The sequence below is a fragment of the Scatophagus argus genome, chromosome 3, assembly GCF_020382885.2.
Source record: "Scatophagus argus isolate fScaArg1 chromosome 3, fScaArg1.pri, whole genome shotgun sequence".
In the NCBI taxonomy this organism is placed as follows: domain Eukaryota; kingdom Metazoa; phylum Chordata; class Actinopteri; family Scatophagidae; genus Scatophagus; species Scatophagus argus.
Genome location: NC_058495.1, coordinates 12,257,075 through 12,270,794, shown reverse-complemented (window position 1 = coordinate 12,270,794; position 13,720 = coordinate 12,257,075). Strand labels below are relative to the sequence as shown.

General features: G+C 39.5%; 1 protein-coding gene across 2 annotated transcripts; it reads right to left on the bottom strand.

Moving 5' to 3' along the window:
• Positions 1-352: 352 nt before the first annotated feature.
• rab44 (RAB44, member RAS oncogene family) lies at positions 353-13,549 on the bottom strand. Of its 2 annotated transcripts, XM_046383575.1 has the most exons (10): positions 13,418-13,549; positions 6,681-13,079; positions 5,678-5,751; positions 4,461-4,549; positions 4,202-4,339; positions 4,036-4,117; positions 2,384-2,498; positions 1,744-1,842; positions 1,548-1,624; positions 353-1,400 (listed from the first exon to the last, which is right to left on the bottom strand). In XM_046383575.1, the coding sequence occupies exons 2-10, from the start codon at positions 13,059-13,061 to the stop codon at positions 1,316-1,318; spliced, it is 7,140 nt and encodes a 2,379-aa protein (XP_046239531.1). In that variant the 5' UTR covers positions 13,062-13,079; positions 13,418-13,549; the 3' UTR covers positions 353-1,315. The 2 variants fall into 2 exon arrangements, with proteins under 2 accessions (XP_046239531.1, XP_046239532.1); XM_046383576.1 differs by lacking the exon at positions 13,418-13,549 and having other exon boundaries at positions 6,681-13,402.
• Between the last annotated feature and the right edge of the window lie 171 nt (positions 13,550-13,720).

Below are 13,720 nucleotides of genomic sequence, written 5' to 3'. Positions count from 1 at the left end.
TGGTCTATGATGTTTAACAGTGCTTGTGTTCCAGCCTAAAACTCAATTATCTAAATAACTGCAGGCAAGAGGATTAATTCTCCTGGTAAACGTAGCCAGTGAAGTCAGACTAATATCAGTTTTAGTGCAATCATCTGCCTCCTCTGATGGCGTTGGAAGATGATGTCTCAGCTTTTCTGTTTCCCACAAAAGCTCCTTTGGGATGTTATGAGGTTATTGCCGTGGTGCCATTGTTGTCATGCTCTTCATACCAGTGAAAGACTTGTTGTTCCAGTAGGAACACTGTTGTCTTTGTCAGTCTGGAAATGCACAACTTCCATGAGGACATAAATTAACTCTGAGAGCCAGCAGCTGTTGTTTTGGAGGTTTATTAAACATGAGACATAACATTAGAACACTTGGGCGTTTATTGACACAAGCTGCAGGGAAATGCACGGAAACTTAAAAAAAAATAAAAATTTGACATGTATATTAAACACGCACAAAAGTATTTTACCGGCACTTTTACAGAGACATGAAATTAATTTATGATAATTTGGGCTGAGCTGGAAGCTGTGTGATAACTGCAAACAGACGCCTGCCATCAGCATCCATTTATAACTGATGGTAAACGTACAAAATCATGCTACACTGAATGTATTGTGTTCTGTGAGCTGAACAGCTACAAAGATGAAAAGGTGCTCTCCTTCAACAGCATATTGCACAAATTGCTTGTAAACACTGAAATATACTACCACATTTATTACATACTCAAAATTCACCAGACTCTTGTTAATATCAGTTTGGAACCATGTTTTCTAACTTCCAAGAGGTAATTTGCCTTTTGAGATTTCTAAATGTATAGATTTAAATGTATATACTAGTATATACTAGACACTAGATTTATTGAATATTGATACCACAGTAGTAAAATTAATAAGCATGGAGTGTAGACACTGCAGGGCAAATACTCAATAGCTGTACTCTACAGAGGAAATCATTTTCATTTTTCAACTAAGGAAATGTTTCTGAAGTGAAAGTACTGCAACTTAAGTTTCTTAGTAAGACAAAAATTTTCTACATCTTCAAGTGGAAACATAACAGTCTGGGTCGATATTCACTTCATGTGGTCATTTGACATTTCATAAAGAGATCACGAGGAAAATCAATCGAACAAGATAAAACACTGCAAAATGCTCAAAAACCCCCATTGTTCATTATGTGATAATAATTATCTTGATCACTTACTTATCATTTATCAAATGTAACTATTGGATTAGAACCAGTAAAAGTTCTAAAATACACACAGACTGTCCAGCTGCAGAGGTTTTTCTCTTCAGCAACATCCTGATTTTTTCTGTTGAGGCTCTTTGTGCAACTGTGTTGTTTCCCTTCTTGTGTCATCTTTTTGACTCAACATCCTGGTACAAAAAAACAAACAAAAAAACCCACAATCAGTCAGTGCCAACAATTTTAAAGGGCGTGTGTGTGATATATACAGATGGTGATAAATGACAGATGGCACAAGATAAAGGAAAAGTGTCAGTGACAGATGTGACATGTGTTACCTGGCCACGGTTTCCAAAGACTGAATCACATTGTCACCTGTGGCAGCGCTGCACTCCATGAAACCAAAGTTGTACTCCTGTGAAAGTCAGACTGCCGCCTTAGTGTGGATGTTTCATTATCTGAACTGTTCAGTTACAGTCTGGCATCACCGGCTGAGCTAACAGTGTGACAGGACGTGATATCACAGATTCATACCTTAGCCAGAATCTCCCCCTCCTGAGTTTTAACTTTCCGTTCTGCGTGATCACTCTTATTCCCAAGAAGTAAAATGGTCACGTTTTCTGCAGCTCCTTCCTGCATATCAAAGATTATTTTGATTATTGTTTGGATTTCCATTCAAACATCTCTCCACAGACCAATTAGGCTTTAAAAACAGGTTCACATGTTTTAGACCTAAGCTTTTATGTTACTCTCTAACTGTATACTGAAATGATATCAGTACTGAAATGCAGTGTATTGCTGTGTATTGACATATCTACATTACATAGGTGCCATTGATGTAGATCTTACTTGTAGTGTGAGTGGTTCAAGAAGTACGCAGATCTTTTACTAGTATAGTACATTGTGGAAATACTGTTTTACAAAGTCCTACATTCAAAATTTTACTTAAAGTGAAAGTAAAAAGGCATTAGCATCAAAATACACTTAAAGTAACTTATACAGAATTGCCCATTCAGAATAATACATGTATATGTGTATATATTATATGTGTATTTCCAATGTTAAATATCAACTTTGCTAGCATAAGAAAAGTTCATGTATGCTTGCTTTGTGTAACAATCCATTTTAGAAGTTCATTGGCATCGGCACGTAAAATTATAAAGGTGCACCGTACCTGAATACAGTTGGCCCAGTAGCTGACTGCAGAGAAACTCTGATGGGAAGTGATGTCATACATCAAGAGAAATGCCTGGGCTTTATGGAAAATCTGTTTTGTGATGCTGTGAAACCTTGGAAGGATAATTTAAGATGCAATCAGAGATTTGATATCATTAAATCAATACCATTAATATCAAGAGATGCTACAAAATTTACACAGCAAACAATGTATTTACTCTCCTAACAACCCCTCAGAAGTGACTATCACAAGTTTGTTTTGCAACTGGTTTGTTGAGTTTGCAGAGACCTCCCTGAAGCCTTTTTCAAAACACGTATTCAGTCTTTCCTGGAAAGACCGATTATGCAAACAGTGATTGCACAATAGCTTCTACAATGAAAGTGAGCAAATTATTGTATTTTAAATCCAAAACCTCAGTGTCTTTTTATGTGATGACATTTGATTTGTTTTTCCACTACATACTCCAATGCCCTTTTTAAAATGCATTCAACCATGCCAATCTAGATATTTCCTCTGAAAAGTTGTCTGAGAACGCGCAGCATGTGGAGTAAACACGAAGACATCTGTACACTTCATGTTCGTGTTATGCTGCTGGGATCAAATCCGCTGTCATAATTCCAGAATACAAAGCAATGCTGAGGTTTGCCAAACCAGTTCTGTAACAGGTCACAACCTTGCCTGAAGGAGATCTCTCAACCCTTGAGCAACATGTTCAGTGAGGCTGCTGCACGTTGTACCTCATATTTACAATATCTTTGATTTGCTACAACAACAAAGGCATAGAGGATATTACTTATGTAGACATTGTCATACATGCACAACAGAAATGTAGTCTGACTGTTGAATGAATCTCTCAGGAGAAGCCAGCAGAAAGGCAGAAGGGCATGTACAGACAGGAAATCAAACACTATTTGAAGGAACTAAAATACACACGGTACATGTGGCACAACATTCAGGTCATCATAAAGCACAAATTCACACCCTGTACCTTCCAGCCTGCCTTTCCACCAAGGCCTAAATACTGTTCCTACCCACAGCAGACACCACGTAAGGTTGTTGGACCAGACAGGGCACCTTGTTGTATGGTCAGCTTTTTGATATCCTTTAGACATCTTGCAGCTTGTGGGCTTCATTATACCAGTGCCAAAAAAATGAACTGTTTGTCAATGACAAATGACACACAGCAACAGCACCTACTCGTAGATTAGTAGATTCCTACTCGTGAAGTACATGAAGTCAGCAAATGTATTTTTTCTTCTTCTATGGCATCTTCAAGATCAACATAAAGTACTCCGCCTCAACAGGGACAGACACCTAAACTGTTATCATTAATGTTGGATGTATTTTACCCCACTGTTTATTTTCTCTTGCACTTCTGTCTTGAATTCATTTTTATAACTATTGGCTGAACTTTTTCAAGAGGAGAAATGAAATGTGAAAGATGGCCTGGGCCTTTGATGCTGTCATAGCACATTGCACATTTAATACAACATTTATTTTTTTTATAATTCCCCTGTGCAACAGACTTTACATTATTACATTAATCATTTACATTATTTTCTTCTTTACCAAGTGCTTTGACTTATAGATCGTATGTTTGATTACAACAGAGAAAATTGTCTCAGTAATGTAGGGTTAGGGAAACCTACCTTTCTTGACCTGCAGTATCCCACAGCTGCAGCACCACAGGGTTTCCATCCACTACCACAGTCCATTTGCAGGAATCAAGTCCTACAAAAGGTACTTCTGTGACACTATTCTGTGTATATTTACCCACATTTGAGGGAATATAGGAGGATAAAGGTCAGGTCTTACCAACAGAGGCGGGTAAATCTAAGGAAAACTTCCCCGTATGAGCTCTTTTCATGAAGGAGGTTTTGCCCACACTGCTGTCTCCAACCATCATCACATTGTAAGGGAGTGACCTTAGAGCACCCCCTCTGGAACTACCCTCTGAAATGAAAACAAAGACACTTGTGGTCACATGTTATATTTCTAATTTTCCATATTAAAATTCTCTCGTTATCCGTGTACTATCTACAATGTGGTGTGTGAGCTTTAAGCGTGTGTTTACCCAGAGAAAACATCTTTTGACTCTCCTGACTCAGGCGGATTTCAGCAGAAGGAGACGGAACTGGAGTCACTTGTGCAACAGTCTTCTCACTGTGGAGCAGACAAATAAACATACATATGTAGCAGTACACTAAAATTTAATCTCGTTCGGGATTCTGTCAGTTTTTAGTTCAGTCATCAGTAGTCCCAGCCAAATATTGGCATTTCTTTCAGATTTGAATCTGCTGAACTGTACAGAATACGTGCAGCAAGTTTATATAAATCAATAATTTGAATTATTACTAAACTCAAACTTAAATATGGATAATCAGTGGAGGAATAATTATTTTATTATTGATGGTGTAACATGTAAAATGCATTTAATGTTGTAGCTGGTAGCAATACAGCTAATTATGTTCCTTCTTTATAATGCTGAGTGGTTTGATTGACTGCCTAACAATACATTGTATTTCATAAGCTCAATATACTGTATGTTTTTAAAATATTCTGCAAAGTGGCTAGTAACTAAATTCATTAAATTATTATGGTGAAATATGAAGTTCAATATTATTTGAATGGATTACAAGGAGAAATAAGCATATAATTAAAATACTCCAGTAAAGTACAAGCATTTCAGTAGCACTTAAGAACAGTACTTGAATAAATGTACCTTTATACTTCCCACAATGTGAATAACACACTGATAACCACATTGAATAAATATCAGCATTATTTTTCTAGCCCTGTAAAATTACACATCGCAAAATACATTAAAATGAAAATAAAAACAGGCTCATAATAAGCATGCAGTAAACACAGCTTTCATCTCAGCTTTTAATAGGATTATGATGTGTATGACTCTGCTGCAGCACAGTGCAACCTTCAGGTCCATCTCCAGTCTCAGCTGACCAGAGGTGAACTCACTCCAGACTGCTAATTAGCCTGTTAGGAAACTATGCGTTCTGATTAGCAATAACACATGAAACCAGGCTTTCTACTTTGATATGTTTAGTAGCTGAGGTTATTGTTGGTTGTGCATTGATGTAAATTCCCAGTATGAGCCAATGTGACTGCACTAATAAAGCTGTAACAAATTTATAATTTTATTGGTCCATGTTGGCTGGTCCATGTTGATATGGATGAAGGTTCTTTTCTGATATTAACCCAACCAAGTATATCAACACTTGATATGATGCAAGGCTGTTAGGTGTCCCTGCTGAACCCTGATGTTGGACTTACCTCACTGGCATCGTGGGCCCTCCTGTCTTTGAGGCGTTGATGTTGGATGATGGTTTCTTGTCACATTCATCAACCTGCACGGACAAAAACATTTCAATCAGCAGGGGAGATTCTGCTTTGACTGCAGATTTTATCTTCAGTCTATGACATTTTGATATACAGCACACTGAACATAATGTTTTCTTTTTGGTTTGCCAAATGACAAAAATCTTTGTTTTTCTTGAGCTCTTGAAAGTCAACAAATGCTGATCCAAATTTTGTATTTGATAGGAATAATCTTCTGGCTAACAGAAAGTGCGGTGTGTGTTTTGTATGGCGTTATGAGGATGAGGACATTATCAGCTTCTCAGGCCTGCTGTTTGTACTGCAACTGATGTGTGATGTAGCAACAATGTAATGCTATAGCCACTAAAATTTGACATTTTAGACTAAACTATTTTATATCAACACTGGCACATGAAAAAAATGACAGTTTTTTATTATGAATTAAACGTGCATTACATGAAAAACAAGTGCTACTACTTTATTTACTATAGTTTCTTGACTGGCTGTCATTTAGGCCTATGTAAGTGCATAAAGGAGACAACACAACAAAGATGAAAAGTTCAGATACATGTTTATGTTCTCCTTTTCATCGTGTGAAACACGTAGCGTGAGCCACATATTCCTCTTTTTGGTTCCTTGTGTCATTCTGTACTTGCAAAAAAAGGCTTGACCAATGTGCTTGAGGTTTTATGAAAAGAGTACAGCACAGACACATTTTGTGGAAGAACATAGTAAATTGTCCAATAGTGTACTGTCTGTCAGGCTAAAAATACGATAAAGCTGCACGATGTTTAGGAGGTTCACTATGAGCTGATCAGAACTAATAAGCTAAGCGAAATGCAGTGCAAACAACTATGTGTTTGTCAGTTTAAGTGCAGTGTGAAACAATCATAACTGAAGATTCACACTAGATAATCTTTGATTGTAAAAAAGAAAAAACAATACAAAAACGGCTTACCTCTGATATTTTGTCCAGAGCAACAGGTTCTTCTTCAGCTCTCTTGATGGCACTTTCATTGATGATACTTCTCACATCTCTCTCAGTTTGTGTATCTGCTGTTCCATTCCCTCTTCCAATTCCGTTTTCATTGCTTTGGTGTCCATGTGACTTCCTGTGAGATCCCAGTTTCCTCCTTCTCCCACCGGATGCTGTTTCTGACACTGCATCATGTTTGGGAGTGCTGGATGGCGATGCAGGTAAATAATTAGGAGATGGGTGGTGCTCTGTTGCTTTTGGTTGGCCATGAGAAATTAGAATTTCTTCTACTGTCTGTTGAGATGGAGGTTCAGAGTGAGACTCACTCGTGTGGCTGTACTCTGCTGTTTCAAATAGTTTTTCCTTCTTTCGTTCAGAGTCACCATCATCTGTTTTGAAACCCCCCATTTTTACATCTCCAAGATCTGTTGCAGCTTCTGTTGCTTCATCATCCTCCCCCTGCCTTTGGTGCAAGTCTTCCCCTTTGCTTCGCGATCCAAGATTTCTGCGTGTGGAGCCCATTTTTCTTCTCCTGCTGGTTGAATTTAAATTTGGGCTTGCATTCTTCATCTCGAGATTTTTATTGTGATCTCCACCATTCGGATTGTTTGGCTCATGTATACTAGCCTGGGCATCTTTGTGCTCTTCTCCACCTCTTCCGCTGACTACAGATTTCATTATTTCCAAATCAACCACAGCCACAGCTGGTGCTTCTGCTGATTTCAAAGCTTCGTGTTGTGTTACATTCATACTCTCTAACCTTTCCTCATCATTTTGTGTACTCTGTGTGGTGGATACAAAGCTCCTCCTTTCTCCTGTGAGACCAGGGTTTGTAATGTCTTCAGTATTTGACACCAAAGGTGCCATGTTAAGATTTACATGCGTCTCATTATCCTTTGTATCAGATACATGAACAAACATAGCAGGTTTAACTTCTTCATGGCTGGAGGCAGACTGTCCAGGAAGGAGAGCTGTTGAATCATCTATATCTGATATCATGCTGCTCTGTAGCTTTTGCCCCTTGTTGTCTACAGCACTAGTTTCATCAGTTTCCTGTTGCTCTTTATACACAGGATTCAGTGATGGTTTTGCATTTTCATTCTGTGATACCTCTGCAGTTAGAACCACTGGTAACTCCTCCATCACTTCCGTTCTGTCAACGTTTTTGGCGTCAGTTTGCGTGTTAAAGTCACTTTCTTGGGTTTCATCTTTGCTGTCCATTTCTTCCTCCAGCTTCCGACTGAGCTGAGGGCGTCGAGTCGAGCCCATCTTTCTCCTCTTCTGTTTGGATTTTCCCTGCAGGTTTTCACAGTTAGCTAAATTAGTTTTTTCTTGTATCGTTTGTTGACTGTTACATGAATCCACCGCTGTAGATACTACACTTTCATCAGGCATAACCACAACTAGCTCTGCTCTCACATTTTCCCCTGGAACAAATGCAGCTGAAGTTTCGGTTTTGTTGTGTGTGGCAGAAAAGCGTTCAGCATGTGTGACTGCCTGTGAAGCTTTCATTTCTTGGGCTTCGCGGTCTTTGTTTGCAGGGTCTTCAACATTTTCTCCAACGTCATCCTGTCTAAAAACTTCCACTGACCTCCCCACTTCTGTGTTACAATCTTTGATTATAACATAATTAACTGTGTCATATCCTGTAAGTTGACTAAAAGTCTCAGATTCTTTTATGGGATTCTTTTCCTCATCATTGATGTTCTTGGATTTGACAGAGTCATCTTTGTCTGTACTTGAAGCATTGTCTATTGTCACACTTTCAGTATTATCCAAAGTATTCTGTGACAAAATTATGCCTCCCTCTCGCATCTTTTCCATGCTTTCTTCATCATTTACAGCTGATCGAATTTTTCCAGTTTTCTGAGTGGATGTTAGATCTAGGTCGGTTTGCTTTTTAAATTTGCTCTGCCTCATTGTCTCTATTGCGAATGACATTTTTGTTGTTTCAAGGACTTCATCACCCCTTGAAATTTCTACAAATTCTTCTTTGGGTTCATAGTGTGCTTCTTTAACAGGGTCTTTGGCATGCTGTCTTCCTTTACTTTTACGACTGGACCCCAGTTTTCTTCTGTTCCCCACAGGGTTGAAGCCTGTGTGGGTTTGTTCCTCTGTTCTCACAGAATTGTCCTGAGGTTGACACTCCAAAGGAACATTCATTTCTGATTGCAGAATCTGTAAAGAGGATTCACTCTCCTCAGTTTGGAAGATATCAATTTGAGGGATTTGCGTCGGTTTGACCTCCTCTTCATGCACTTCATTTACAACATCCTCTGACTGCAGAGATCCTCTGACTTGAGATAGATTTAGATGCTCTTTATGTTCCTCATTTGAACACAGCTCTTCTTTGGATGGTGAAAATGCTGCTTCCTCAACACTGCATTCAATGTCAGTATTTTCTCCTGGGCTGCTTTGTTCAGTGGTTATGTCTGCTGTGACAGAAGATTCTGCATCTTCTGATTTCACATATGACAAGTTGGTGTCCTCGTCTCTTTCATTGCTTTCCATTTCTGTTACAGAATACACATTGGGAAGTTCTTCTTCTGCCATCTCAGTGGAATTTGACCGGTCGATTAGGTGTTGATCTACTGTTGAACTCGAATGGAAACTTGAAGTTATAAGCTCAGTGATTCCAACAGGTGTACCAACATGTACATTTTCTCCCACTTGATCATTAACTTCTTCAATCTCTACTGCTAATGACATTTTGGTTGTTTCAAGGTGTTGATAATCATCTGTATTTCCAACAACTTCTTCTGTGGGTCTGTGGTTTGATTTACCCATAGCATTCTGTCGTCCTTTATTTCTACGGCTAGAGCCCAGTTTTCTTCTGTTCGCCATGGGGCTCAGGCCTGTGTCGTCTGCTTGAGGCTGGGACTGGGAGTCCAAAGGAGCTTGTGTTCCTGATTGTCGGCTTTGGAAAGAAGAATCACTCTCCTCCATTTCAGAGAGGACTCCTTCCTTTTCCTGATGAACTGTTGGTTCAGCACTGGGTTTTATATCATCCTCTACTCTGCCTTCATTTACCTGATCTGGTGCAGTCTGTGATCTTTCTATGATACTGATTTGTAATTCATTGGCATCATATACATAATTATCCTCATTTGTGTGGTCCAAAGCCTCAGAGCTGTTTACTTTTGTGGGATGCACATCCTGATCTTCAGGATCTGAATCTTCCTGCTTGGCAGCCGAATCATCACTACTTTTCGCAATAAACTCACGTTGGTAAGTGTCACTGACTTCAGCTTGGTCTATAATGTGCCCAGGGATCATTTCAGACTTTTCTGTGGCATCATGTATCACAATTTCCAAGGAGTGATTGATTTCGTGCATTTGTGTTGGCTTAAACTCCTGTTCACGAATGTTGTTCACAGCATCCTCTAAATGATGAGCACCTTCGACCTCAGTTAAGTTGACAGTCTCATTTTCTTCCACACTTGAAGGCAACTCCTCTTTTGTTGATGAAATTATCGTTTGCTCAACACTGCGTTCAGGTTCTGCATGCTCTCTGGGGCTGAGTTTTTCTGTTGACATGTCCGGTGTCTCAGAGAACTCTATCTCCTCTGACTTAAATTGTGACTCCCTCACCAAATAGTTGCTCTGTAAATTTCCATCATGCCTGAACAATTCAGTGTCCTCATCTCTATCCTTGCTTTCTTTCACTGTTACATTGGAAATTTCATCACCTGCCATCTCTTTGGAATATGATTGGTCAATCAGCTGTTGATCGCCTGTTGAACCTGAATGTAAACTTGAAGTAGTAAGCTCAAAGTTGCCAATGACTGGGCCAAAATGTACATTTTCCTTGAGTTGATCACTAACTTCTTCAGCCTGCGAAGCGCCAAAAGTGTCCATTCCTTCCAGAATGGTTCCCATTGATTTCTCCTGCACATTTGTCTCTATTGCGAACAACATTTTTGTTGTTTCAAGGACTTCATCACCCCTTGGAATTTCTACAAATTCTTCTTTGGGTTCATAGTGTGCTTCTGTAACAGGGTCTTTGGCATGCTGTCTTCCTTTACTTTTACGACTGGACCCCAGTTTTCTTCTGTTCCCCACAGGGCTGAAGCCTGTGTGGGTTTGTTCCTCTGTTCTCACAGAATTGTCCTGAGGTTGACACTCCAAAGGAACATTCATTTCTGATTGCAGAATCTGTAAAGAGGATTCACTCTCCACAGTTTGGAAGAAATCAATTTGATGCATTTGCGTCGGTTTGACCTCCTCTTCATGCACTTTATTTACAACATCCTCTGAATGCAGAGATCCTCTGACTTGAGATAGATTTAGATGCTCTTTATGTTCCTCATTTGAACACAGCTCTTCTTTGGATGGTGAAAATGCTGCTTCCTCAACACTGCATTCAATGTCAGTATTTTCTCCTGGGCTGCTTTGTTCAGTGGTTATGTCTGCTGTGACAGAAGATTCTGCATCTTCTGATTTCACATATGACAAGTTGGTGTCCTCGTCTCTTTCATTGCTTTCCATTTCTGTTACAGAATACACATTGGGAAGTTCTTCTTCTGCCATCTCAGTGGAATTTGACCGGTCGATTAGGTGTTGATCTACTGTTGAACTCGAATGGAAACTTGAAGTAATAAGCTCAGTGATTCCAACAGGTGTACCAACACGTGCATTTTCTCCCACTTGATCATTAACTTCTTCAGTCTCTACTGCTAATGACATTTTGGTTGTTTCAAGGTGTTGATAATCATCTGTATTTCCAACAACTTCTTCTGTGGGTCTGTGGTTTGATTTACCCATCGCATGCTGTCGTCCTTTATTTCTACGGCTAGAGCCCAGTTTTCTTCTGTTCGCCATGGGGCTCAGGCCTGTGTCGTCTGCTTGAGGCTGGGACTGGGGGTCCAAAGGAGCTTGTGTTCCTGATTGTCGGCTTTGGAAAGAAGAATCACTCGCCTCCATTTCAGAGAGGACTCCTTCCTTTTCCTGATGAACTGTTGGTTCAGCACTGGGTTTTATATCATCCTCTACTCTGCCTTCATTTACCTGATCTGGTGCAGCCTGTGCTCTCTCTATGCCACTGATTTGTAATTCATTGGCATCATATACATAATTATCCTCATTTGTGTGGTCCAAAGCCTCAGAGCTGTTTACTTTTGTGGGATGCACTTCCTGATCTTCAGGATCTGAATCTTCCTGCTTGGCAGCCGAATCATCACTACTTTTCGCAATAAACTCACGTTGGTAAGTGTCACTGACTTCAGCTTGGTCTATAATGTGCCCAGGGATCATTTCAGACTTTTCTGTGGCACCATGTGTCATACTTTCATTGTTCATAGCATCTTCTGAATGCTGAGAACCACTGACTTGAAAGTTGAAATGATCATTTTGTTCATCTTCGTTTGGTGATGAAAATATTGCTTGCTCAACACTGCAATCAAATTCAGCATTTTTCCTGGGGCTGCTTCTATCTGAGGTTATCACTTGTGTGTTAGAAAACTGTATATCTACGGAATTCTGATGTGACTCACTCAGCAAACAGTTGCCCTGGAAATTTTCATTTTGCCTTAACAAGTCAGTGTCATCGCTTTCTTTTTCTGTCACAAAATCCACATTGGGAAGTTGTTCTTCTCGCATCTCCGTGGTTTGTGATAGGTCAATCTGCTTTTCACCTACTGTGGAACATGAAAGTACACCTAAACTAGTTAACTCAGAGACAACAAGATGTGCATTTTCTTCGAGTTTCTCAGTCTGAGAAGTGTTAGATTTGTCAGCTCCTCCAGTCATGGTGTCCTCTGATTTACAAGAATCAGTTGCTACTTTATAATCAATGCCACTTTCATCTTGGTCTGCTAGCAGATTTTCACTTTTGGGAGTTGAACCTTTCAGGTCAGCCTCTGGACAGCTTGTTGCAGTATTATGTACCTCAGAGTAATAGTCAGGTATATTGGTTGAATGCAAAGAGCTGTCATGTGCTGCAGAAATTATATCATGCTGACTCCCTTGACTTATTTCTTCCTTCCTCTTCAGTTGTATCGACAGTGACATTTGTGTTGTTTGGAGCGTCTCATAACTTCTGGTCTTTTCAACATCCTCTCTCGGTTTGTGGTGCAATTCAGTTGCCAAGTCCTTGACATGCTGGCCTTTATTTCTTCGACTAGACCCTAATATTTTTCTGTTCTCTGAGAGTCCTGGTGACAGTGGATTTTGGGCTTCAGATTGTGAATTGTCAGCATTAGCCAATACATTTAATGATTCAGTAATTTCTTCCTGTACACACCATTGTGCACCAGAGGTACTGTCTGTTATGTTGGACTCTTCAGTCTCCTCGGACGTTTTATTTTGGTTTGCTAACCTGCGACGTGAACCAATTCTTTTTTTCTTTGCACTCTGAGCCGACATGACTCCTAATCTTCTCTCCTAAAGCATGAGACGTTCAGTTTAAGCACATCAGAAGAATTGAGCCTCAGAAAAATATGCAGACACTAGACATAATTTGTCTCCATTAGCTAACAAACAATCACAAGAATTTTGTTTTCCAACAACACACCAACACTAAACATCAAGGTGCTTACTGATTTTTGATAAGTACTGCTTCTATTGTACTTCTAAGCCACTCTAAAGTGGAAACTTTTCACAATTTTATTTGAAAGATTAAAATGCACCCACTTCACTCATCAGGAAATGGGTTTGAAAAATAAATACATATGAAAAATAATTTCCTTCTACATAAATGTAGCCACACCACATGTACTTACCACCCCAATCTGACGACTGCCGTCTCACAACATGAGCTGCTTTGTAATGTCATCAGACTGCACTGAACGTAGCTAGATTTCACACATGGGGCGGTTGTTTCTTTACTGAAACTATGACCGATAGCTTCCTGTGTGGGTTACGTCTGCAGTCTTTAGAAGCTAACAGCAACAACATTCAGTACTTCCTGAATTAAATCAAGCTTGATTTTTGCTATTTGCATTTGCTTATTGTACAAGTTGAGTTTCGATTAATATAAACCTCATGGGGTGGTGGAATTATTCAAACACCAAAAGGACAAGGAG

Coding starts and splice junctions, on each gene's coding strand:
- rab44 (XM_046383575.1), bottom strand. CDS start 13,061: ATGTCGGCTCAGAGTGCAAAGAAAAAAAGAATTGGTTCACGTCGCAGG. Junction 4,340..4,460: donor TCAAAAGATGTTTTCTCTGG/GTAAACACACGC, acceptor TTTTCATTTCAG/AGGGTAGTTCCAGAGGGGGT. Junction 1,401..1,547: donor TCTTTGGAAACCGTGGCCAG/GTAACACATGTC, acceptor TTTTTGTACCAG/GATGTTGAGTCAAAAAGATG.